The sequence below is a fragment of the Suncus etruscus genome, chromosome 7 (assembly GCF_024139225.1).
Source record: "Suncus etruscus isolate mSunEtr1 chromosome 7, mSunEtr1.pri.cur, whole genome shotgun sequence".
NCBI lineage: Eukaryota > Metazoa > Chordata > Mammalia > Eulipotyphla > Soricidae > Suncus > Suncus etruscus.
In genome coordinates, this window is record NC_064854.1 from 22852156 (window position 1) to 22879240 (window position 27085).

The 27085-nt window shown below is 38.8% G+C and overlaps 1 protein-coding gene across 1 annotated transcript in view; it reads right to left on the bottom strand.

Annotated features, from left to right (window-relative positions):
* Window positions 1-27085, bottom strand: part of CUBN (cubilin) — a 253967-nt gene that overhangs the window by 182165 nt on the left and 44717 nt on the right. Inside the window, exons 18-23 of the mRNA XM_049777740.1 lie at window positions 18420-18564; window positions 17842-18020; window positions 15083-15248; window positions 14262-14478; window positions 11909-12039; window positions 751-943 (exon numbers count right to left, since the gene is read on the bottom strand). Coding sequence (XP_049633697.1) covers window positions 751-943; window positions 11909-12039; window positions 14262-14478; window positions 15083-15248; window positions 17842-18020; window positions 18420-18564 — 1031 coding nt within the window. The remainder of the gene's footprint in view (window positions 1-750; window positions 944-11908; window positions 12040-14261; window positions 14479-15082; window positions 15249-17841; window positions 18021-18419; window positions 18565-27085) is intronic.

Consider the following 27085-nt stretch of genomic DNA (forward strand, 5'->3'; position numbering starts at 1 on the left):
ATTTAACTCACTATAATACTTGGGATACTCAGGTTAACTTATTTTTATTGTAAAGATAACTTTTTGTAAACAAACTCTTTCATTTTTTTTTTTTTTTTTTTTTTTTGGTTTTTGGGCCACACCCAGTAACGCTCAGGGGTTACTCCTGGCTATGTGCTCAGAAGTCGCTCCTGGCTTGGGGGGACCATATGGGACGCCGGGGGATCGAACCGCGGTCCGTCCGAGGCTAGCGTAGGCAAGGCAGGCACCTTACCTTTAGCGCCACCGCCCGGCCCCGTAAACAAACTCTTTCAATGGACAAAAGAACTAAAGGAAAATTACCTTTCATTAAAACTATGCCCAAACATATTATTTGAGCAAAAACATAATAGGGTTATCCTACCATCCCTTTTCAGATATAACTAAATGGAAAATAAACAAGCTAAAATTTACATGTTACATACTATTTAGTTACTATATGTACAGTTACATATATATCTGTATATATATGTGCTACTCAACAATATCTAGAATCTAATTCTAGATTATTCATAAACCTGTCTAAATAAAATCTACAATTTCTTTTCAGATGTTTCTAATAAAAAAAGACATTTTAAAAAGCCCACCACATTTTATGCAGTTTTCTTCTTTTCATATGCTAAGTCAAACTCAAAAGAAAAAAAAAAGGAATCTTTACCAAGACCTTGGCCTTGCCAGGATGTATCAAGAATGAAAGGAGTTTAAAAGAGGGTGAAGGCTGAAAGTGCTTACTTAATTTCCACATAGTCAGCTACACACTGTCCACCAATGGCTTCTTCTAAGGAGAAGTTTGTGAAGTGCAGAGCAATTTGCTGGCTGGTTCCTACCATGATCTTGTAAATGCATTTCTGGTTGGGAGGATAAAGACTGGGGAAGCCTGGAGAAGTGAACTCTCCAGAGTCATCAGTATAGTTCTTTAAACACACTGTATAAAGAAAGAGAGAGCACTTGAGAGAGAATAGAAAACATTCCATGACATGTCCAAGCCATTTACCAAGGTCGTTTTCATTCATCTGTGCCAGGATGTCTCATTTTCAGTAACACAGATTGAAATGTTCAATGATTAGGTTCACTTTAAAATCTCAAAAAGAAAAGATTTATCAGTAGAAGATTTACTTGTAAGTTAAAATGTTAACTACATCACTTTGTTTTAGTTCTTCAAACTATCATCCATGCAAATTACATAAGTATTACTAATTTGGCTCTCTATAGAAATCATTGAGGAGATAGAGAGGTAGTTCAGATTTTATCTCTTTCCTAACCTGCCGTTGAAAATGGTTTCAAGGGCTGGAGAAATGGTACATCCGGCAGGGTGCTTGCCTTGCACATGGTTGGCTGGATTTGAGCACCAGCATCCAATATGGTCCCCAAATACCTCCAGGAGTGATCTTTGTGCATCATCAATTGTGACCCCAAACCAAACTAAAATGGTTTTCATGAAAGCTGGCCTCAGTGTAAATAATAGAGGAGACATAGGCAAGAGGGAGAATCAAAGGGACCTTGACCTGATGGATCCTTAACTGAGCTCAAAGCCCAGTTCAAATACTGAAAAGTTATACAAATTTGGGCAAGTTTCTTCATCTCTGAGACCCAGTTCTAGAACATAGAATCTAAGTATCTTTGTGTATATGTAAGGTATCCCTTCCCCCATCCCCAATGCCCTTACCTAAGTTTCCTTTTGAGATGTTAATCCCACCTAGATGGTCAGACTTGCTCACACCTGAGATGTGGGGGCTATTTTGAATAAAGAATGAAAGGTGCTGCCTGGCGGGAAAGGGAGGAATCATCAAAGGAGCAAAAGGCAGAGAGCCAGAAGAGAAACAGCAAGATAAGCTGCTCAGCCTAGAAAGCTTAGCAAAGGAAGACATGAGAAAATGCACATGGCAAATAGGGCCATAGAGTAAATTGAGCTGACTTCAATGAAACTTTAACTGACTGCTTGTCAAGGGGCTAGCGGCACAGTGCTGGACCGTGACATGCTGGGGGAGGCCTCACCCAACACGTGGACATTATACCTTATATATTATTTAATCAACAGTATAGATGTAAGGGTTAAAGTTAGTTAAGAGTCTTGGTACATGGTATATTCTCAATAAATGGTAGTATATCTATACTTCAAATCATTCAATTATCATTATATTTCCAAGTAGAATAAAAATGTAGGAAATGCTGAAAGTAAGTTGTGAATAAAAGATAGATCATGCACATAAAACATGAAGATAATACTGAATAATTTTTAATAAATCTTAATAACTAACATCCTAATAAATTACGACTTGTACTTTAAGAATTTTAACTTTACTCATTCGATTCTTCAAACTATATGTTTACTGACCAGCTCAACTACTCTCCTTTGTCTTCCAAATCTGCAACATTTTCTAGAGAAAAATCTAGGTTCTGTGAACAGATAGCCTTCCATCTTTCTGTTTGGGCAGGAACAGGCTATTATATTCTATTTCTAGCTAGTCCCCAAATGCTACTGTATCACCAAATACAGAAAAGAAGAATCATTGCTACTGAGAACACAAGATGCATAAAAGAGATCACTTTGTGATCTCCCCAGTGTGTAGATTTTGGAATAACAGACATTCGTCAGATATTTGGTGCACCTGTTCTGAGCTGTAATCAATCAAGCCCTTCCTCTATTAAAGGAATCTACCATAACAGCCAGCTTCAATGATGAATCTCTATATTTTGTAAAATCCAGCAAGAAAATTCTTCAAGGAGAAAGGGTAAGAAAGGAAGAGAATACAGAAATGAAAAAGTGATAAAAGAATGGAGTAGAGGGTGTATGCTAAATATATGAAGTCAGGGGCCGGAGAGATAGCATGGAGGTAAGGCGTTTGCCTCTCATGCAGGAGGTCATCGGTTCGAATCCCGGCGTCCCATATGGTCCTCCCGTGCCTGCCAGGAGCAATTTCTGAGCCTGGAGCCAGGAATAACCCCTGAGCACTGCCGGGTGTGACCCAAAAACCACAAAAATAAATAAATAAATAAATAAATAAATAAATAAATAAATAAATAAATAAATAAATATATGAAGTCAAAGTAATAATACAGTGAGAAAGACATTTGCCTTGCTTGTAGCCAACCCCGTTTTGATCCCCAATATTCCATATGATCCCCCTAAGCTCATTAGGAATAATTTCTGAATGCTTAGCATGCATATATATATACATATATATATGCCACATAATGAGTATTGCTAACATTAAAATCCGTGGATCCAATGAAAATTAAATGAATATGGTGATGCAGCTTCTATATGCTGAGCCCTGTCAATCTCATTGGCCGTGCTATTTCATGACACTTTGGCCTGTCAATCAAATGTCTGGAGCAGATCACTGATGATGTTCATGTCCCATGTCCTTAAGGAGCACATTCCTCGACTTCTCACTTTGTCCCCAGAGTGGGAAGACAATTTTATATCACTGTGGGAATGCAACTTGCAATTAGTCTGCAGATAATGATATGCATAACCAGGTTCTCATGTAGAGGAATCTAATTTACTAGAAATTTTATGACATCTGATTAGTAATTTCCCTATGCCTTGTTCATATGCAAAAAGTGCTTCTGGTACCATTAGTTATTATTTATTCATTCCTACTGGAATTCTGATTTACAAATCAAACTTCTGTGACTGGTACTTATCAAAACACAGACCCTGGTATATGCAAATGATTTTCACTTTGCTCACTCTGTCAGACAATGCCTTCCCTGATGATCTCCAGTCCTCTTCCAACCAACCTTTTCAACTCTTCCCTATTCATACACTGTTTCTTCCATAAAATATTACTGTGAAATCTTTCCCAATCAAGTCAAATTAATTTATTGGTGTTCAAATAAGCTTTATGAAAATATCAACTTGTATTCAAACATATTTTATTACTATTATATGAGCACATTTTTCTTAGCAGGCCATAGAATCTGAAGAGTGCCTTATTAGCCTTGTTAATTATAATGACCATAGAACTGGCCAAGATTACATCTAATAAATGTTTGTTAAAATTTCGTTACTCTGATAAGGCATTTTATGTGGCTGACCCGGCTTTAATCTGTAGCATTCCATATGCTCCCCAAAGCCTGCCAGGAGTAATTTCTGAGTGTAGAGCCAGGTCCAATTGTGGACCAAAAACCAAAAAAAAATTTTCATTACTCTGCTTGGGGGTGGAAGAAATAGAGACATCGGTCAAAAGATACAAACTTCAATTATCTAAGATTAACAAATTCTGGGCACATATACAGGTTGGAGAATATAGTTAATAGGGGCCGGCGAGGTGGCGCTAGAGGTAAGGTGTCTGCCTTGCAAGCGCTAGCCAAGGAAGGACCTTGGTTTGATCCCCCTGCATCCTATATGGTCCCCCCAAGCCAGGGGCAATTTCTGAGCACTTAGCCATTAGTAACCCCTGAGCATCAAATGGGTGTGGCCCGAAAAACCAAAAAAAAAAAAGAATATAGTTAATAATATTGTGTCCTACACTTGAGCATTGCTAATAGAGTAGATCTTAAATATTGTCACTATGAAAATAAATGGTTACTATTAACAGAATAAAGATCAAAATAATGGCATGATGGTAATAATTTGCAGCATATAAATTATATCAAATCAGCCCATTTGTATATCTGAAAACTAATGTTATTGTCTAATTAAAATTCAATAAATTAAGGATATTACATGATGAATTGTAAGTTGAGGGGAGCAGGACAAATATAGACTATCTATTCACTGTATCACCTTCTATTCTTTTTCTTAAATTCTCTCACTTCATTTCCCCTCTTATTTTTATTCTTTCTCCTGAGTTGGCTGGAATGCCTGACTGATTTGACAATATCTGTGGGCAGAGATATTTTATGGATCTAGGAGAACCAAAGTAACTTTGAAACTCTGAAGGGTTTTCACTTTCTGATTTTGATAGCCAATAAAATAACAAATATTAAGTAATGCAGTGTCCTGCTATTATAGGGATAGAACAATAGAGCAGAACTGGAAGCAGGCTTTCCCAAACATACATAGGAAGTGATATTTAACAATACAAAGGCTAGGCTGTGTAAGTAGATTCTGAGACTGGAGAGATAATACAGCATTTAAGGTCTGAGCTTTACATGTGCTGCTGTCCTGGGTTCAATTCCCTGAGCCACATGTCCCCAGGGTAATCTCAGAGCACAGAGTCAGGAGTAAACTGTGAGCACTGGTGAATATAATCTAACTGTCCCCAATAAAAAACAAAAGCAATAGATGATTCTGGTTTTATGAAATGATCATATAAAAATATGGTATATTCAAATCTTAATTGTCCTGTGCAAATTCAGGTCAAGATTTTTATAGAAACACCAATGAATAATTCAGATATCCCATAAAACATCAAATGAAAACTGAGAAATTAAATAATTTTGAAAATATATCTACTATAAAGATGAAATAATAAAAGATTTAGTAATAAAATGTATAATTTTATATAAAATTCAAGTATTATGCTTCAATAAAGTGAAACAGTAATCCTCAGGGCTTATTATTTCTTGAAAGGTCAACTTTCAACTTCTCCTATCTAAACAGTTTAATCTGTACAATGTTCATGTGTTTCTTCCTTTGATAGTATAAATGCCTCTGTCTAGAGAACAATATTAATACTAAGAACCTTTAATGCTAGAATTTCATTTCCTATTCTGCTTGGCAGTAAGGTAAAAAAATAATTAAAATGAACTATATTCTTAGGGAAGAATATATTAAACATTTAAACATGATTTTTATTATACTTATATAAAAGTGCTTTTTGTTCATATTATGTTGCCCAGGAAAAATTCATATCCAAGGGAATTCTGACCTTTATTCTGGCCTAAGATACTTATAAAGAGATGAAGAAGAAAAATACATTTCTTCCATCCATCCTATTTCACAGAACTAGCAATTGGAAAATCACCTCTTTGAAGATCCAAGACCACCATGTCTTTGTACCGATGCCTTTTTGTATGATGCCTTTTTGTACTGATCAACATAAAAGGCATGTAAGAGGGGCCGGGCGGTGGCGCTAAAGGTAAGGTGCCTGCCTTGCCTGCGCTAACCTTGGACGGACCGCGGTTCGATCCCCCGGTGTCCCATATGGTCCCCCAAGCCAGGAGCAACTTCTGAGCACATAGCCAGGAGTAACCCCTGAGCGTTACTGGGTGTGGCCCAAAAACCAAAAAAAAAAAAAAAAAAGGCATGTAAGAAAGAAAAGAAAAAGGCATAAATACCATCAATGGGGTGGGACAAAATCACAGAACACAATGCACTGTGTATCTTCAGATGGGCCTTGGCAATGTGGCATCCAGCTTGTATTAGTTCAGGGGAGAGGCCAAAGCAGACCACGCTGAGTGGGGATCTGCCCCCACAGGACTTGAGACCTGAGTCCAGGAGACCCTGATTCTGCAAGTAGAGAAAAATAGATCTCTCTTGGGGGTGGGGGAAACCATCAAGGCTGAGAAGACACCCCCTTTGCTAAATTGGAGCTTATGGGACAATTCTCACTGTGGGTGAGCTTAAAACTCAGGGGTGTTCGTGAATTCGTGTGACCCCAGACTTTGTAGAAAGTGACAAGCAGCCAAGCCAGGAACCTAAACTGCTTTGATCTTGTTTAATAGTCTGCCAAGGAAAACTCAATTAGGAAGTAACAGGTTCATTTTCTCCTTCCGGAAAAAAGCTCCCAACTTCAAACCTCACATTTTATTACTATTCGCTGCCAGAGTTTTCTCTCTGTCCTGCAGGTGACTGATCCACAGGACCAGATCTGATCCACTAAAGCAGCTACTTGTCAAACTGGATTTGAATATCAGTGACTTTATTTTATTTTACTTTTTGGAGTGTCACATGCAGAAAAGCTCAGGGATGGGCCTCAGTGCTGCATTTGGGGGATACTGCTGGAAATGGAACCCTAGATGCCCACGTGCAAGGCACACCTCAGCCCCTTCCCAGTACAGCGATCACATTCTAACCCTACGCTGATGAAATGCTTCTTAGCTATGAACCAATTTCCACTTTGAAGGTCTCCTTTCTCTGTGCCAACTATGAAACTACCTTTCACTTTCATGCCAGCTCCCACATTTTAGAGAGATGTGGGTGAGGAATCTGAGCTCTGGAGGGTCAATCCTGAAATCCACTGACTTCAAACATGATGAAGCTTTTTAAAAACAAAACAAAAACAAAAACAAAAAAAAATGGTACTGAGTAAGGAGAGGAAGAAGATGAGAAATAATAACTTGTAATACACTCAAGAGAGTGTGTGGGTTCCTCCAAACGTGGAGAGAGCCCCGGTACATACCCAGTATGAAAGTCCACATCTCAATTGGGGAGCAGCAGGCTATGTGCTTGGGCACTATGTACCCAGCAACACATGTGCTTACCTCCTTAGTCCTAACTTGACTTTTATGGGGTTTTCCCACCTGCCCCCGGTGGGGCAATATCCCACATTTCAAAGCTAAGCATCATGTCTTTTCATCTAAACCTGCTCCTAATGATGATGATCTCTATGCGGCCAATAGAGACAGGCCTAATATATTTCTGAAAGAGCCCACCAGTATCTAAAGAAAGAAATAAAAATCTATGCTGGGTATTTGAACTCATGTCCTACCTAGCACCTTGGGGCTGCTCAGGTGGTGTTTCCATTTCAAGGAACAAATTAGTCAGTTCTCTAGGGACTCATAGACCTTTATCCAAAATTATTTCTTTCTTCAAACATCTCTATTACCAGATCCAATGTAAATAAATGACCTGATGTTTCCATGTCCATAGGACAATGCTGACATTTTTTTATATATTTAATTTTAATGTCACCAACTCAGAGTGTTTTCTGAAACAACAAACCATTCTGCCTTCCCTAGAAGAGAGAAATGACATTTTATTCCTTCAATTCTAACCAGGTCCTCCTCTTTTCAGACTTTCAGACTGACAACTCTGAAACCCAGTGAAAATCATTCTAGGGTGAAGATTGACTCTTAGAGTCTTCCCTTTCCAAATCAATGTGCTCTTGAATAATCCCTCGACTTTTTCTGCAATAATTGTCCATTTAAAAATTGAAGTTGAGTAGGAGATTAGTATTATCATTATTAAGCACTTTGTCTAATATTTTCATTAGAACATGAAAGATGATCGACCTGCATATACATAAAAAGAAGAAAATACTGACCAGGGGAAAAATAGGTCTCTGAAAGTCCAACAGACTTACCTACTAAATAATTCTTTTCCAGGGAGGGGGAAATCTTAGTATCTCAAAGCAGGAAAATAAATTCCAGATGATAAGAAAAATTGGGACCCCAGGAAAGAGCAGTGGTCAAGCCCTGCCTTGCTGGCAGAAAACGAACATTACCTAACATACCAAGAGCTGTTTGTGATCCTTGGCACCAAGTATGTGAGGTAGAGTGAGACACAAAAGTCTGTATGAGCATCAGAACTAAAGGGAACATTTTTTTTTTGGCCCGAATCAAACAGTCTCAACCTGATCTCTTCATCTGAGACTCTAGAATATGCTAGTGATTCTCTGCAGCAAAACTTTGCTTCTTGTTCACTTTTTGTCATCTTCTCCCCCTCCCCCATCTGCAGCAGCAGAAACAGCTAAAAGGGGTTAGAGTACAACCCAAGCTGGTCACTTTTCTGCAGAGCACAGAGCTCAGGGCTGACCTTCGGATCCCACTAGGGTGATGAATTACCAATGGAAAGTGGCATCAACGCTCATCAATGGAAGACAGGAAAGACTTAAGACTGACAGCTCTACGAAGCCATCAGGATAGACAAAGTCATGAAATTTTCCCATACATGAATGTACATGGAATCTATTATGCTGAGTGAAATAAGTCAGAGGGAGAGAGAAAGACGCAGAATAGTCTCACTCATCTATGGGTTTTAAGAATAATGAAAGACATTCTTGCAATAATTTTCAGAGACAAAAGAGAGGAGGGCTGGAAGCTCCAGCTCACTACATGAAGCTCACCACCAAGAGTGATGAGTGTAGTTAGAGAAATAAATACATTGAGAACTATCCTAGCAATGAGAATGAACGAGGGAAGTAGAAAGCATGTCTAGAGTACAGGCAGGGTTGGGTGGGGAAGTGGGAGATTTGGTACATTGGTGATGGGAATGTTGCACTGGTGAAGGGGGGTGTTCTCTACATAACTGAAACCCAACCATAATCATGTTTGTAATCAAGGTGTTTAAATAAAGATATTAAAAAAAAATAAGACTGGCAGCTCCATAGAGCAGGATGTGAATCAGGCAGCTGCTGCTCTTTCCTGGGGCTGTTTCAGGGCACCTGAGGTGAGGGGTGTGCAGGAAATGTGAAAAATAACAATCTAAACAACTATCCTAACTACCCCTACCCCGCCATTTCTGAGTGGCAGCTCACTGGGGGCCTAGTTGTCACCAGTCTATCCTACATCCGTCTCTCGCACTCTGTTCTCCCAAACTATCCTGCAGTGTCCACTGTCACCAGAGAGTCATTACTCAGGGCCTTGCCTCTGGGGTGGAAACAGGCTCATTGAGTCCTCATCTGGAATATTGTACTGTGTGTTTCACACCTATGGGTTTATCCAGTAACCACAGTGATTACCAGGCAAGAAAACATTCTCCTCTGTGACCTCAGTCCTGGCCAGAGGTTTAATAAGACCTATTTAGAGGGGGGACTGGAAGGTTCCAGTTGGGAGCTCCTACCTCTTCATCTCTCTCCTCTCCTGTCCTTGTTAGTATTTTCTTATTAGCTTCCTTTTCTTATTTGGGGGTGGAGGCACACCCAGTGGTGCTCAGGGGTTATTCCTGGCTCTGTGCTCAGTGATAATTCCTGACGAGCTCAAGGACTTTATATGATGCCAGGGATCAAACCTGGGTCAGCTACATATAAGGCAAATGCCCTACCCACTGTGCTATCACTCCAGCCCCATAGCTTCTTTTTCTATCGGCTCATTTCTGTCCTTTTTCTCAATCAATTCTACCTGTATCATCTCTCTCTGACAACAGGTTTCCTTCTCGTTTTAGATCCTATCTAACACTGAGTTAAATACCCCAGTACTATAAGAAATTTCTTGATTAAAATTGAACCTGAACATTGTTCCTGTCATATTTTTTCATAGGCTCTTGGTTCTTGCCTGCACTGGTACTCACCCAACAAATTAGCAGAATAGGGGCAGACTGTGTGGCTCATTACAGCCTTGTCTCATTTTCATAACACCCTCCCAAGATTTCCAGAATGTTTCCAGGATCCCCGGTCTGCCTTATGTTATCTAAGATATAGCCAGTTTATTCATGCAGCAAATTAAACTTGTGTTCATAGTTGATTAGAGCCCCCAAATTTCTCAAAGATCATCAAGTGCCATCCCTTAATTTTACAGATGAGAAAACAGCGGTCCAGAGAGTTCAAGCGACTTGCTGCAAATCCTAATCCAGTCTGCAGTGTGGTTTGGACCAAGTCTATGAAGCAGATCAAACCACAGAGGGGTGGAAAATTGTGTGTGTACAATTTCGGGGGCAGCTAAGTTCGGTCATTGGATGTCAAATACCTAAACTGGTCCAGTGAAGAGGGTCTCCACAGAACATAACCGACTGCCTGTGCAGATTCAATTTCCCAAGTGCTTAAGCTGGATAATAAAGTTGCTCTTAGAGATGAGAAAAGAGGGAAGGGGTATGACTCCTGCATGCTGAGGATGCTGGAGACATGGAAAACCAGGTGACCAGAGCTCAGAGACTTGACCTTCTGCAGACAACAGCAATAGGCCAGGTAGAAATTTAGTGGGTAGCTTGATCTGAAAGATCATTCAGAAACTGGGTCAGAATTCTGAGCATGAGTGATTGGGGTGAGGTTGGTTGATTGATTTGATGGATTGGGGCAACTGAAGATAGAGATTCCTTCCCAGAAACAAGATAGGAAGGGAAGGGGCAAATTCTGGCACAGAAAGTGCTCCCAGTACTTTCTCAACAACTTTGCACTTTGTAGCATGGACCTGGGCCAACCCGAGGTGAGAAACCTTGGAGAGCTCATACAACATATGTTTTTTCCCAATTGATGTGAAATAATACTTTGGCCCATTAAGCAGGTTTTTAAATACAGTGCAATATGGTGCACCTTGAAGGTGGTAATTGTGCAATTACTCTGCATCCTCAGCACTCTTGTAAATAGCTGTCACCCATCAGTTTGGGGATGGCAGGTGGAAGGGGCAGTCCTGGTTAATTTATTGCCTCCAAGACCCTGGTTGGTTCTGTGCTGCATTTGCGAAGGACAGAGTCATAAAAAGAAGTAAAAGGTCATAAGAAAAATACAATATAAGGCAAAAATATTAAAAATGCTCCATTCCATCTAGTCAAATATAAAGATGTATATTTTGCCAAGAAATTGTTTATTTTCTACTTGTCATGTAACAGTTTAGACTTTCATGTAATAGAGTCTATTCTTCAACGTTGTCCCTTTTCTAATTTCTTAAAGTAAATATTTGGTTCTTTTTTTTTTTATACAATTTTTAACTTAGGGGTAAGTTGTAAGGACTGACCATCCTCAAATCCCTTTGACTCAGGTTCATTTTATATATGTCTGTTGTTTCCATCTTCCTGTTACTTTTCACCTTATTCGCTCCCCCTTTCTCTCTCAGACAGACTCGTTCCTCTCTACACAAACCACATCATGTATTCACCCTTAAACATTTCAGTGTATTTCTCCCCCCCAAAAAAAACCATTTTCTTAAAAAACTACAGTTCAAAGATCAAAATTGGGAATGCTATCATTGACACAATATTCTCTAATCATTGCTTCATTGAAGTCTCCACACTTCATTATAAATATAGCTTCATTGAGTATCCAGGTTCAGGGAGAAGTATTCTCATAGGGCTCTTTGGTATTGAAAAAATGAAACCAAGTAACTAAGAAAGCTGTTGTCTTACCTGAAGATGAGTTCATTGTTTCATAGTTTATTAAAAAGCCTTCATAAGCAAGATCAGCATCTGCCGCGAATTTGAGTTCTAAAGAGTTGGTAATGCTGGTAAGAGAGGGAGGGACTGATTTTCCACAGTATCTGTTTAAAACCAATGAAAACATACTTTCAGTAAACATGAAATGATGAGGCCTAAATTAGGATATGTAAAGATGATGATGATGATGATGATGATGATGATGATGATGATGATGATGATGATGAAAATGATTGCTATACCCTATTCACTTAAAAACAAATTTTGGCTACAATTTATTTTACACAATTACCAAAATCATTCTATTTGTGTTTACCTTTTAACATGGGTGTACAGGTTCACCTAGCTGTGGTTACTCATATAAAAGAAGTTGAGTGAAATTAGAAAGTACAAGCTCTACTGAGGAATCATATATGGTGTTAAACATTCATTTATAGAGATGTAACAAAGAGAAACCATACATCATAAAACACACAGCATAGACACAAAATCAGTTATCATTTAGAGGCATCATGCACTACAAAAAATCAAACAAAATAGGGCCTGGAGAGATAGCACAGCGGCATTTGCCTTGCAAGCAACTGATCCAGGACCAAAGGTGGTTGGTTCGAATCCCAGTGTCCCATATGGTCCCCAGTGCCTGCCAGGAGCTATTTCTGAGCAGACAGCCAGGAGTAACCCCTGAGTACCGCTGGGTGTGACCCAAAAACCAAAAACCAAAAAAAAAAAAAATCAAACAAAATAAGCATGGGTAAAATAATAAAATAAATAAATAAAATAGGCCTTCCAAATTTGCAAAAATGAATAAAGCTATGTTGTTTAGCAAAAAGAAGTGAATTGCAATGATTTCAAGAAAAAAAATTTAAATGAGCTAAGACAAGGGAAAATAGATAATAAAATGAGAAAAGGTAAACTTAAGAAATATTGGACAAAAGAACTTATCTAAAATATAAATGAGGATGAAGAAACAAATTGTAATTTGTTTTCAAAAATTCCAATAGAATTCCCCACAAAATTTAATAGATTGAAATGTTTAACCTTGATTTAAGACTGTTGATAATCTAAAATAATACATAAACAATAGTTCTCAAGACACTGAGATTCCATGTGAAAAAAAAAAGTCTCTGTGAAAGACAAAAAAAATCTTAAAGCGAAATTAGAAACATTTAAAATGTTTCTGAATAATTTAATTGTACCCCCAAAACAACAGTTGAGAATATTTATAGGAATACAATAATGTTATGTCCAAAAACATAAAATTTAAAATTTCCACATTCTACAAAAGAATTAGCACTCACAAAAAGGACAAACGTATGGCTTAAAGAGAAGAAAAATCTAGTATTCAAATAAAGGAAGAGGGAGAGATAGCACAATAAGGAAGGTGCTTGCCTTTCACTCAGCTGACCCAGGTTCAATCCCCAGCATCTCAGATGGTACCCTATACCCATCAGGAGTGATTCTTGAAAGCATATCCACCACTATGTGTGGCCCCAAAATAAGCAAATAAAATAAAATAATTAGAAAGGAATTACACTGGTGCTTAACTGTTTAGAAAAAGACATTAAAACAAATATAACTGTATCTCACAGTTTAAAGAAATTGGGAAAAATTAATAAACAGACATATCAGGTAAAAAAGAAGACAATTTAAGCTTCTAGAAATGAAAACTTCAATAAAAATATACAGGGGTGGGATTAATAGCAGATCAATATTCTAGAAGAAAAGATTCTAGATTGTAGCGAGACCAAAGGCTTAATTCAAAGTGAAAAACATGAAGAACAAAGACTCAGAGTCAAAGGAGCATAACATAAATAAGCCATAGAACAACTTCAATGGCCCAAGACATATATAGAGTCCCTAAAGAGAAATGGAGACAAGAAGGATTTCAAGAACATAATACCCAAAAGAGTTTCACATTTGATAAAACTATAAACATCAAGCTCAAACAAACGAACAAACTGAACAAAAAGTACAAGTCAGGGAAGAGTCAAATAAAAAATATACATGCAATATGGTGCCATTTTTATACAACTCCAGAATATGTACATTATTTTAGAATTATAGAAAGCTGATCAGTGGACATAGGAAAAGACATAACAAAATTTAATGTGCTGAAAGAAAGTTCTAAGTTTAATGGACACATGCATCATGTTGACATTTGGAGACGCCTTCCAGACACACATGGTTTAGAAATAGTTTTTTGGGACATGTTGCTTTACCCTGGTTTTTATAACCATCAAGATAACTTAAGGGAATCAGGATGTTTGGAAAACATAAAGTGGTTTTGTTAAATAATAATAATAATAAATAATAATAATAATCTCACCTCCCAAGAGATGTCTGAGAACCAGTGTCATAGACTTCCAGATAATCCTTTGTGCAATTATAATGAAACTCCAGGTGAAACATCTCAAACGTCAAATGAATCAGGTAGCCAGGTTGGGCTTGTATATGCCAGGAACAGTTGACACCATGGGGATAGAAATTTGGGTGGCCAGGACTCTGAATGACTCCTGTTGACTCTGTAAGAACTTGTCCACATACTGTTAAAATAAACAAATTCTGTTTTCAGAAAAAACGACCTAGGTTTCAAAATAAAATAATCGCATTACAACTTATTTTCAAGTGCCAAAAGAAACATTCCTTGTGTTCATTCCATTGAAGGACATCTAGCTAGAAGCCCAGGGTACAATTCAGTGGCAAAGCAGATATCTTGTATATATGAGGCTGAAAGTTTGAGTCTTCCTGTTGCTACCAACCAGCAAGTGGATCCCAGGGTGGGTGTGGGGTCCTGCCTTGTCACAACAATCTGACCAATCAACAAAACCCCTAACATCACTGTGATAGCAGCAAATAACAGCTGAGGGAAGAGAAATGAAGGGAAGGGAAGGAAAAAGGGAAGGGAAGGAAAATAGGAAGGGAAGGAAAATGAAGGGAAGGGAAGGGAAGGGAAGGGAAGGGAAGGGAAGGGAAGGGAAGGGAAGGGAAGGGAAGGGGGAAAAAAGGAAGAGGAGAAGAGGGGAGGGGAATAAAAATAAGGAAGGGAGGGAAGGGATGGGTAAGAGAGGGGGATAAAAAATAAAGAAGGGAGGGAGGGAAGAAGGGAGGAAAGAATGAGAAAGGAATGAGAAAGAAAACTATTCTTACCCAAATCTGCAGTATTGAATTTAGCCATGAAACCATGGTTTTCAGTGGAAGAACTTTTCACAAATGTCACATAGAGAAAATTGTACGTGGACGTTATGAATGAAGGCATGTCTGTACCACAATACTTATTATTTTCAGGAGAACCCAAGATGGAACTGCTACCAATCTAAATTAAAAAGACATGAAAATTAATTTTTATGAGAGAGCCCTTACGGAAACTGCTTCTAGAAATAAATAATCCTGAAAGTCTGTTTTGCATGTAGTAAGACTGGTTTTAAAATACACTTTGGAAACATGTTGTCAGTATAAAACCTCATACCCATTAGCAGTCACTCCTATGTCTTTCCTAGGCCCTCTCTGGTAGCCACTAATCAATTTATTTTGTCTCCATAGATTGCCGGTTCTGTGCATTTCAAGTAAATGGAATCAGATCATGTGACAGCACTTGTGGCTGCTTCTTTTCCTTAGGACATTTTTTTTTGAAATTTATCCATGAACTTCATCAGACGTCATTATTTCATTCTTATTTAATGTCATACAATATTTCATTGGCTGGATATCTTGTACCAGATTGTGTTAACCTGTTTATCAGTCAACTAGACCTGTAGGATGTTTCTATTTGAGAGCTGCTATTTCAATTATGGTAGGTGATATTCATGCACAAGTTTTGGAGAAGACATGCTTTTCACTTAATTCCCCTTAGTTCTATACTTAGGAATGGAATTGCTAGGCCAAATAATAATCACTTTTTATTTATCACTTTTAAAAACTTTCAAAGTAGTTGTACCATTTCACATGCTTACCGGTATTTTCTAAGCATTGCAATTGGGAGGGGGGGTTGGGTCACACCCTTTGATGTTCAGGGGTTACTCCTGGCTATTTGCTCAGAAATCACTCCTGACTTGGGGGACCATATGGGACGCCAGGGGATCAAACCGTGGTCTGTCCCAGGTTAGCACGTGCAATCAAATGCTCTACCGCTTACACCCCCACTACAGCCCTAGCACTGCATTTTCTACATTTGTCAGGTCAATATTTGTGTTATCTGACTTTTTGATTGTAGCCATACAAGGGATATGTAGCTGTATTTCATGGCTATGATTTTTTTATAGACCAAGCATTATTCTTTATGCTTATAACTTATTTGAAAAAAATTCAGACACCTTGGCCATTTTAAAATTGATGTCATTTGTTTTGAATTTTGAAATCTCCCAAGTTTTATTTTTATTCCTTTCTTTTTTTTTTTTTGGTTTTTGGGCCACACCCGCTTGACGCTCAGGGGTTACTCCTGGCTATGTGCTCAGAAATCGCCCCTGGCTTAGGGGGACCATATGGGACGCCGGGGGATCGAACCGCGGTCCTTCCTTGGCTAGCGCTTGCAAGGCAGACACCTTACCTCCAGCGCCACCTACCCGGCCCCTTTTATTCCTTTATTTTTCCTTAAGTTCTTGGGTTTTGTGGTGGTGACGGTGGTTTGTTTTTTTTCTTTGTCTGTTTATGGGTTTATGTTTTAGTTTACTGGAATTTTTGAGTTATCTAGAAGACTTTGCTTAATTTTATGTGCAAATGCCTTTGCATTCCAAGAGTTTCGTGGTTGTAGCCATCACATTTAGGTCTAAAATTCTTTTTAAATTCATTTTTGTGTATTGCATAAGCAAAGGGCTAAATTTCATAATTTTGCACATGGGCAGTCAGCTGAATGTGTTAAGAAACTCTTCTTTCCTACTAAAATATCTTGGTAGATTGTTCCAAAAAAAAAAGCTGGCTCTAACATTATGGATTTCTGAATTACTGAGGTTCTGTTCCAGTGCACCATATTTTTATCCTTACTCAAAGAATATGGCCTTAATAACTGCAGTTTTGTTCTAATTTTGAAATACAGAGTCTTCCAACTTATTCTCTTCAAAGAACATTTTGATTATTCTGTGTTCATTGGTTTTTCCCTATGAATCTCACAAGCAGTTTTTAGATGCCTGTGAAAGTGTTTGCTGGGAATTTGATAGGGATTAAATTTGTACTTTCGATAAGCTCGAGGATTATTGCCATTTTAACAACATTAAACCTTCTAATCCATGCACATCAGACATCTTTTTAATATTTAGGTCTTTCATTTTCTTCATAATTTTGCAGCTTTCAGAGTGCACATTTTACATATATTTAAACATTGGCATCCTTTAATGTTTCTTTTTATAGTATTACAAATGCATTTGCTCCCTTGATTTCATCTTCAAGTTGCTCATGGAAAGTGCATTGAATAAAATATTTTCATATTTGTGATTAGAAATGTTATATCCTATACTCATTTGATATTTTGCTAAGAGAAAGTGTTAGATTTTGTGAAATAATTTCTATACATCTTTTAAGATGATTATTTGCTTTTTACTACCTTTATTTTAATTTACATAATTGATTATGAATGCATATCAACTTAATTATCTTATATTCATAAGATATAAAAGTGTTTTTTGTCTGAGTCTTCTATATGAATAGTATAGCAAGTAAGGGGATTTGCTTTCATGCAGCTAATCTGGGTTCAATTCTTGGCAGTCAACCTATATGGTCTTCCAATTGCAGAGCCAGGAGTGAACTCTAAGCACAGAGCCAAAGTAACCCCTGAATACAATCAGGTGTCCACAAAACATAAAAACAGTCTACACAAAATAGTATTATTTTATATAACAGATTTGCTATGCCAAGGCCTAATATTTTTTTTAACAATATTCAACCAAGAATTTACATTCAAAGGTCTTGATTCTTACCTCAATATAGTCCTTGTCACAGTGGGTAGATGGTCCAATTTCAAAGCCAGTGAAGTTGAGGAGAACAACTTGGCCTTGGGGTTGTCGAATGCTCCACCGGCAGATTCTCTCTTTGGGATACACAGCAGGGTAAAAGGGAGAGCGGATAATCCCTTCTCCAGTCAATTCACCCCCACATGCTGGGATACAAAAAGGAGAGCCATGTTAGACAGAGATAAAGTGATTGCCCATATGTGGCCAAAACAATTTTGCAGAGAATTGGGCATTTGATTTTCATGTGGCTGACCCAGGTTCGAGCCTCTCCATCCCATATGGTTCCCTGAGCACTGCCAGGAATGAACCCTGAGCAAAGAGTCAGGAGTAACCCCTGAGAACTGCCAAGTATGGCAAAAACAAATAAATAAAGAGATGGCCCTCAACATTATTGCATACTCTCATTTTATAATAAGGGTATGAAATGAATTGACAAGCTACTTTCCTGGCTACCTGAGAACATAAGACAACTAAATTATGAGACAACTTAAAATGCTATGACCAGAGTAAAAAATATTTAAAAACAAAGTCATCTCTTTGCTTACCAACTTGATATGCAGCTCTAAAGCTCACTTTAACCATAGAAGCATCAAGTCTCAATCTGATCCAGATACTGTTAGTAATTGACTGAATATGAGAGACGGTTTCATTGCCACAAACTTTCCCAAGTAAGGTTTGACGATCTCTAACCTAAGTAGAGAAATAAAATAAATCTTTAATCCAATCAATACATGACTTGGTCAATGTAGCCATCATTTTAAGATGAGAAAATCACAGGTTCAAAAGGGATAATAACATAACTGCGGGTCCCAATATTGGATCACATATACATATGACATTACCTTTCACAATAGTCTCTGGGTCACTTTTTATAGTCCAAGAATGCTAAATATTTAGAAAATCTGAAGCCAAAAATGTTCAGAAATACAATGATCTTTATAAACATTCCTTTTAAAATTCCCACAGAGTCCAAAGACTTAGAATCCACACCATCTTAGATATTTAGGGAAAAATAAACTTTTAAAAAACGCTATGTATCAAAACATATTTCAGTCAACTCTGTAATCAAAATTATAGACTACACTGATTTTGTGACTGAAAAAAACAGAAAATGAAAGAAAATGAAAAATCATCTCAGAAATAAACTTTTAAGAAAGAAAGAAAGCATTAAGTATAAGTAAAGTAAAAGTATAAAGTGAACCCTAGTAAGACAGCAGAATTGCTAAGCATATACAAGAACTATGATGAAAGTTAAGGAATAGGATATAAAAGACAGGTCTCTGGCCAGTCTAATGAAGGAAAAAGAAAATAAACACAAATAGGCAACATTTAAAATTATGTAGGTGGCATATACAAAAATACTAAGAAATAGCTTTAATTTGCTACATCCTATATAAAACTCTATGTCAATATACTTGAATATTTTACTACAAGTCCTGCTATTTAAATTATTTGGGGGAAATTCAAGCACTCAAATATGAATTTAGTCACTCCACCAACACCAGCAAGATATTCATCCTGATTGGTTGGTGCTAATGCCATGGAAGAGCAGACATTGCTCACCCAAACCTTCCAACCACCAACAGGGTCCCACATTAATCCCACCAGGAGATGCCAAGCTTTATTTCCAGATCCAAAAGGCCTGCCATGCTGAGATAGTCCCTGCTCACAGAATATTCAATACACCTTGCTGTCATTCACTTCTGTTGCTCAATTCCTAGAACTAACCCAACCTCGCTGTGTCTGGAATAAGCTGACAATATTTAAAATACATCTCACTCAAGTCTCATGACAGACTCGAAATACTTCCTAAAAGACTCCCACCCTACACATTGCTTAAACATACCTAGTTCACCACATACCAGGTAAAATCAGCCAAGAAAACAATAACTTTGCTTCTAAGCAAAAATGCATAAGTGACTCCCCCAGATTGCATTGTGGACTCTCTTTCTTTCTTTCTCTGGAGGATCAGAGAGATCCAGAGACCTCTCTGGAGACCCAGAGAGAACTGGGCCTATTTGGCCAATGCAGTCCCTTTCCATAAACTTTGTTCTCACCTAACCCATCTTGCTCTTCTAGAAACTTGTTTCACCACGTCATTGCTTAGATCTAGTAAGTCAGTTTCAAGCTTCAAACCATTTCGCTGCAAACCATTGAGCACCTTCTTATTGGTTTTGATATGGGGCCACCCTCCATAGTGCTCAGAAGCTTTTCCAACTCTATGTTGAAGGGTCATTGCTGGCAGCACTGGGTGGTGGAAAGTTAAGGCTGGGCAGAGACTGTGCAGGGCCATTGAGCCAGAACATACATGTTTACTCCAGCCCTTGGCTCTCTTTCCATTGTCCCCAGCTTATTTCTTTAGAAGCCTGACTGTGTCTTGCTGAGACTACGGCAGGTTGCTGCATTATAATGTAATCCCAATTGTGGACAACAGATACTACATGTCAGCATTTAGGAACTTTGCGACATTCGCTTTGTTTTTATTATTAATACATTACTGACAGGGAACTCATGGCATGAGTTGGCAAAAGCCAAAAGATAGTAAACAATCCCACAGAAAAACGTTCCTGCATCCTGGGAGACAGCCCACGCTTGGGAAGGTTCTGGTAATTAGTGTACAACTGAGCCCTTGTTGACAAAGGCAGCATAAACTATTTCTGCATTGTTTTAGTATACAAGCATTTTTCCAGGGTCTGCAAGCAGAGTATGAAATCAAATGTCCTCTTTTATTCTTTTCATCCTGTAAAAGTTTGTAGACTTGGCCCATGCTATATACACCTAAGTGTATTCTATGGTCTCAGAGAGATTCCAGTAATAAACAGAGTATTTAATTTTTATCTGCAGATGAAGCTTGCCTGGACTTTTCACATACTGAAATACATAGTTTCTCTTTCATTTTATTCCCATCTCTCTCTCTCTCTCTCTCTCTCTCTCTTTTTGGTTTTTGGGCACACCCGGCGGTGCTCAGGGGTTACTCCTGGCTGTCTGCTCAGAAATAGCTTCTGGCAGGCACGGGGGACCATATCCATATGGGACACCGGGATTCGAACCAACCACCTTAGGTCCTGGATCGGCTGCATGCAAGGCAAACACCTCTGTGCTATCTCTACGGGCCCTTTTTTCGCTTAACACTTCCACCCACCTAGATGATGTTCTGTTAGATGCAACAGTGCATGTAGATTCTATATTCCATAAACTGTTTCAGAAGAGTAAAAGGGTGTGAGGGTAAGATGCGTTTTTGTTTTGTTTTGGTTTGGTTTGGTTTGGTTTGAGGGCCACATCCAGCAGTTCTCAGGGGTTATTCCTGGCTCTACACTCAGAAATTATTTTTGACAGAGGCTGGAGTGCTAGCACAGCAGATAAGGGTTTACCTTGCATAAAGCTGACCTGGCATCCCATATGGTTCCCTGAGCTTACCAGGAATTTCTGAGAGCAGAGCCAGAAGTAACCCCTAAACACCACTAGGTGTTCAAAAATAGAAAAGAAATCATTCTTGGAAGACTCAGGAGACCATATGAAATGCTGGGGACTGAACCCACGTTCGCCATATGCAAGGCAGTCTACCCACTGTACTATCACTCTAGCCCTGAAAGAATTTTAAAAATATCTAGAACTATTGGTTTCTCTCCAACTCTGAATCTTTCCAGGAGATTACAGAATGTTTTTTTTTTGGGGGGGGGGTTTCATCTTTAAGTGAAGATAGGAGAGGAATCCAGAGCAGGAGAAATAAAGGGTTTGCAAAGGGTGATTTTTATGTGACAGTCATCAAAACTCATGGGAATTTGACAGGAATGTGATTTTAATACACAAATGAGGGAAAGATTCATTTTTAGAAAACCATACAGTGGCATTTTGCAGTTTTCTAATAGACTCATGGTATTCTTGCAGGGTGAGGAGGTCACACTTAGTGGTGTCCAGGGATTACTACTGGCAGCCCTGGGGGACCATATGGGATGTGGGGATCAAACCTGGGTCAGCAACATGCAAGGTAAACACCTTCCCTGCTGTGCTATTGCTCTAGCCCAAATGTTTTACCTTTAGATATGCTTTAACTCCACTTTGAAATGCCAATAAGAAAATAAGTTATGATTCAGACAAAGAAGCAAAGGGTAGTATATTGAAGTATACTCCTCAAAGTCTGAAAATAGTCCCTGGGCCTCACAGGAGAAAGTTCAATAAATGACAATCAAACCATTTATGAAAGAGCCACGGAAAAGATTTTTACAAGGACATTCAAAAATCGCACGTCCCTCCACTGAATGGCACTCTTCTTTCTACGAGAGGACAAATAAATAAATTTTGCCTGCACCCATCATTGTGCTATATATCTGTCTAACTAAACTGATCCCTGAGAGGAGAGAATGCATGGAATGGCACCAACAGCTAAAATGGGACATTGCAAATAGGAATTTGATAAGGGGCTTGTAGACTGGTTCATGTTCGGGAGGCTTTGACAGTTCAATCTGTATGGAAATGCAGACAAGCTCTAGTTCTTGGAAACCAGCAAGCAAGAAACTCTGAGCAAGATACCTTCCTGCTCTCTAATCCTCCAGGGCCCCATTTGCTTTTGCTAAGATTATAGTCTCACTTTTCTCTGTTGCCCATTAGAAGATGACAAGGAGAAAGAAAAACAGCCCAATAGCATCGGGGCAGTCTTGAGTGGGAAGTTCCCTGGAGCCTCACTTAATGAGATTCAAGGACTTGAGCAAGGAGAAAAGCAGCTGCGGTCCAAATGTTTTAAGAGAAACTCACAGGATTCCAGGCCCTATACCTAGAAGGTACAATTGATGGCTGAGTCTCTCTTTCTCTCTCTCTCTTTCTCTCTCTCTCTCTCTCTCTCTCTCTCTCTCTCTCTCTCTCTCTCTCTCTCTCTCCCTCTCCCCCCTCTCTTTCTCCCCCTTTCTCTCCTCCTTCCCTCTCCCTCCCTTTCTCCTACCACTCTCTTCTCCCACTCTCTCTCCCCCTTCCTCTTCCCTCTCCCTCCCAACCTCCCTCCCCCCTCCTCTACTCCAGACAAGACTAAGTACAACTCTTCTGTAAAATACTTCAAAATAAAATTATCAAATGCTCTAAAATGATGCCCAAATACTGCTATAGTCCACAACTCATTTAATGTTCTAGGGCTTGAGAATTTGGATTTCATCCCACCACTTTCTCTTGCCCTCAATCTTCTTTCCTTTTTTAATCTGAACTGAATGGACTATTACTTTTCCCACACTTCATGGCTCAGTCCTTAAGAGGATCAAACAGCTGTGTTTGGAACCTCACAACTTGCTCCGTCTCTCATGGAAGTGAACGCCCACCTTTCCTGTCAGCCAGGACTGGTCAGAGTTTCTTTGCCCACCTGAATATGTTCAAATATGTGGCACCAATTTCCAGACAGACACACTAACCATCTCTGCATGACTCTATTATCCTTGAAGTTTCCCTCATACAAAGCCAAGAGCCCTGGCTGCAGGATAGAAAAGGCCTAAGAAAGATGAAGAGAATGACCACCAGTTCCAAACCAACTAATGGTGAATATATGTATAGAGCTTGGGCAATGGCTCAGGGGGTTGAGTGCAGGTTGGTGATCAGATTTCAATCCCTGGCACCATGGGGTTCTCAGAACACCATTAGGAGCACAGAGTGGGCAGCAGCCCTGAGCAACAACAGTTATGGCTTCCTCCCCTGTAAAAAAAAATCACCCCAATCACCATATTTCCAACCCCAGATGAATGGGTCTGAAAAACTAATGAACCAAGCAAGTCAGGAAAAGATCATGGAGTGAGTTTGTTTCTCACCTCATGGTCTCTCTGTGCACCATGAAACTGAAACCTGTTTATTTCACTGGTATAAATTCAACCAGCAGGAGGAGGGTCCAGTGAGATCCAAGTGGACTTGGATCTTACATATCAAAGGGATATGTGAAAAGGAATAATGAAATTGGAGGAATGCCTTTGTTTTGGGTAATAGCAGGGTGTCAACTAATTTTTTCACCTTTTCTGTTCAAAAAATTTTTTGATAAAGGCTACATGAGTAGCCACCAGATGTAAAGTAAGTCCCCAAAGTGGCTGGTAATTTGAATAGGCACAGTAAAAGTTGGAGAAATAAAAGAAAAAAAATTTATCCTTTAGCAGTAAGGTGGTGAAAAATTTCACTGGTGGTGAGGGTAGACTTAGCTTTAAAAGCATCATAGATTATATTGTGAATATATTATTCTCAAAACAATCAGCTTTTTTATAGACTATCTGAATATAAACATTAGAACCTTTCTATAGATATAAGTAATTTGAAAAAAATTTAAATATTCTTACACTGAGCACTGTAATACAAGTCTAGAGCATCCAAATTCTTTTTCCATAAATTTCTCTAAACAAAATCATAGAACATTTCTGCAGATATATACAGTTTAAAAATAAGTTTGCTAAAACATTCTTATAATGAGCACTGTAATGAGAGTCTATAATTCATACTTTCCTTTTCCATAGACTTCTGTGGACAAAGACATTTGAATATTTTTGGAGACATAATATGAGAGTAAGTTGCTAAATAATATGCACAATCAAACATCACAGCAAATGAGAAATATTCACTAGGATAGCTGAGAACCATTAAACATCTAACAACAATCTGTATTTCTCCAGAAGTGTGCAAACTAATATTAAACCACTAGAGTTGAATACAAATATATATGTTTGCATTGGGTCATAGAACAAAATAGTAGCTATTAAGATCTATACAGGTAAAGCACAGTTTAACTAGTAATATAATGACCAATGCAAATAGAAAGAGAGTAGACTAGAATAAAGTTGCAGGAGGTTCTAAAAGCAGCTTCTCAGCTGGGCTTCAGTTGGGCTTGGATTCTACATCTTCACCTTCTGTATTAGGCTGCTGAGGTCATCTGGAACAAAAATCTGGGCCAGAATCTAAGTGGGGGACCTGCTCATCTCCCTGCTATTGGTCCCTCTCCAATGGGGCTGTCTCTTTAACTTCTACCCCACAATAAGCTGCTGCAGGTTGGGGGACCAAGATCCTCACACAAAGCACCTTTGGTAAAAGAAAGGTGCTGAGCATCAGTCTCTGGGATACTTCCCAGGGTCATCAGCTCTGTCATCTTCACTGCCTACTTCTGTCCTGTAGGGATCTCAGGTGGTGGGGCAGCTGACCAACCAGATCAGAGCAACACGAAATAATTCAGAACAGGGGCTATATGTACAATGTTCTGGTGAAGGACACTGCACACTTAGTCCAGCTGAAGGAGGTGGCATGGTGATTATCTGTAAGGTATCCCTTCCCCCAACTTCCTATTTTCCTAACCTCTTCTTTTGAGATGTTAATCCCACCTGAATGATCAGACCCACCCACATCTTGGATGGGGTGCACTGTTTTAAATAAAAAATGAAAGAGTCTGGCTGGGAGAAGGCAAGGGAGAAGCTACTTGACATAGAAAGAGATAGTAGAAACACTCATGGCAGAGAAAAAGCCATGGAATAACGTGAACTGACCCCAATGAAACTTTAACTGACTGCTTGTGAATTATTTTCCACCTTTACCCTGTTTCTTCAGACCCACCCAACGAAGGGGCTAGAGGCATGCCTGGGGAGGCTCCACCCAACAAGTGGATCTCTTATTATGTTTATATATAATCTAGAATTATCCACCAGAGGGTCAAGTCACTTGCCATCTTGGGGTTTTCTCAAGTATTTGACTTGAGAAAGTTGTACAATTACCCCAAGTGCCATATTTCCAACCCCAGGTGGACAGGCCTGAAGACAGGTAATTGTGAAGAATTAATAAACCAGGCCAGTCAGGAGCAAATCATGAAGTCAGAGGTTCTCGCCTCATGATCTCTCTGATCGCACTAAGCCAAACTGATTCTCTTTATTAAACCAGTACAAATTCATCAGGATAGGGAAGTCAGAAGAAACCAGACCCTGGTCCCTTAATAAAGGCTTCATAATATGCCTTTTTTATAAAGTGATCATCCTCAAGGAAATGACATAGACCATCCCCAAATTGATGTTGTACAAAGCAAGCCCAGGTTTTTTTTATGGATCATCTCATTCATTCAACATATAATGAGGGTTCAACCCCAGAAGTCTATAGAGAAGCTCTGAGCACAGATATTCCATAGCTGGACTAACTAAAGTGGCTTCTGAGCTTCATTTGTCAAATTGAACTCATTCCTGAAGACAAAACAACTAAAAAAAAAAAACTCTAAAAATTCCAGAGTTCTTCTAAAAGGAGCTATTGCCTGTAGCAAGAATAATAACAAAAAATTTTACTACAATTTAAATGGCAACCTAAATGTGAGACATGGAACCCAGTTTCTAGGAAACTTGAACATCTGGAAGGGATAAAATTTCAGTGCATGTCATTTGTGTATATCTTCTGAGTACCAAGATTTGATTTTATATAACAACTGTAAAAACCTCTTTCAATATTGCATTTAATTTCAAGCCAACCCAATATGCAGGCACCCAATAGACTACATGCAGGGTCCTCCCCTAAGCGATGGGGCCATATGGCTTTCTGGAAAATGAGATGCAAGCTAAAATGTCCCTTCCATAGAGGGAAGAAAGATCCTAAGAACTAGCTTATTTCTGCTTCAATTCTTCATTGGGATGATGAAAGGTCTCGTCTTTAAGATGGAAAAGCTTTTCAATATCTACTGAGCCAAGTTCCTTCATACACTTCCATCAGCAAAGGGAATTTAGCCTTTATCTAAACTTCTGATCTGCTTTTCTAAACTTAGGAGGACTGGTCTGGTTGTGAGTAGAAATGTTCCTCCTAAATCCCAATGTGTGCATCTCTCCACCTGAAACCTCCTGCTTCCTCCAACATCAGCATCAGCATCATAAGATCCCTCACCCACTGGCGATGAGGCCAGTCTCTATCTCTTCTTATCCACTTATTCAAGTTCCTAATTTCAAGATCTAGCTCCTGCTTAACTTGTTTCTTTTCCTCTCCCTTAACATTCCAGCCACTTTGATATTCTCATTTTTTGAGTGTGACAAGATCGTGGAGTCATTTTATTTCTCAATTTAGTCTCTCCCCAGAATCTGTCCTCTCTTGGATCTGTATAGCTGGTTCCTTCTCTTCAAACACGAATGTGACACCCTTTGCAGAGAGACCCCAATCAATTCCCTGAAGTTTGAGCTCCAGCTATTATCTCTCAAGTTCTGGTTTATTTTTTTCTGATATTTCCCCCCAAATTTACGTTATGTAG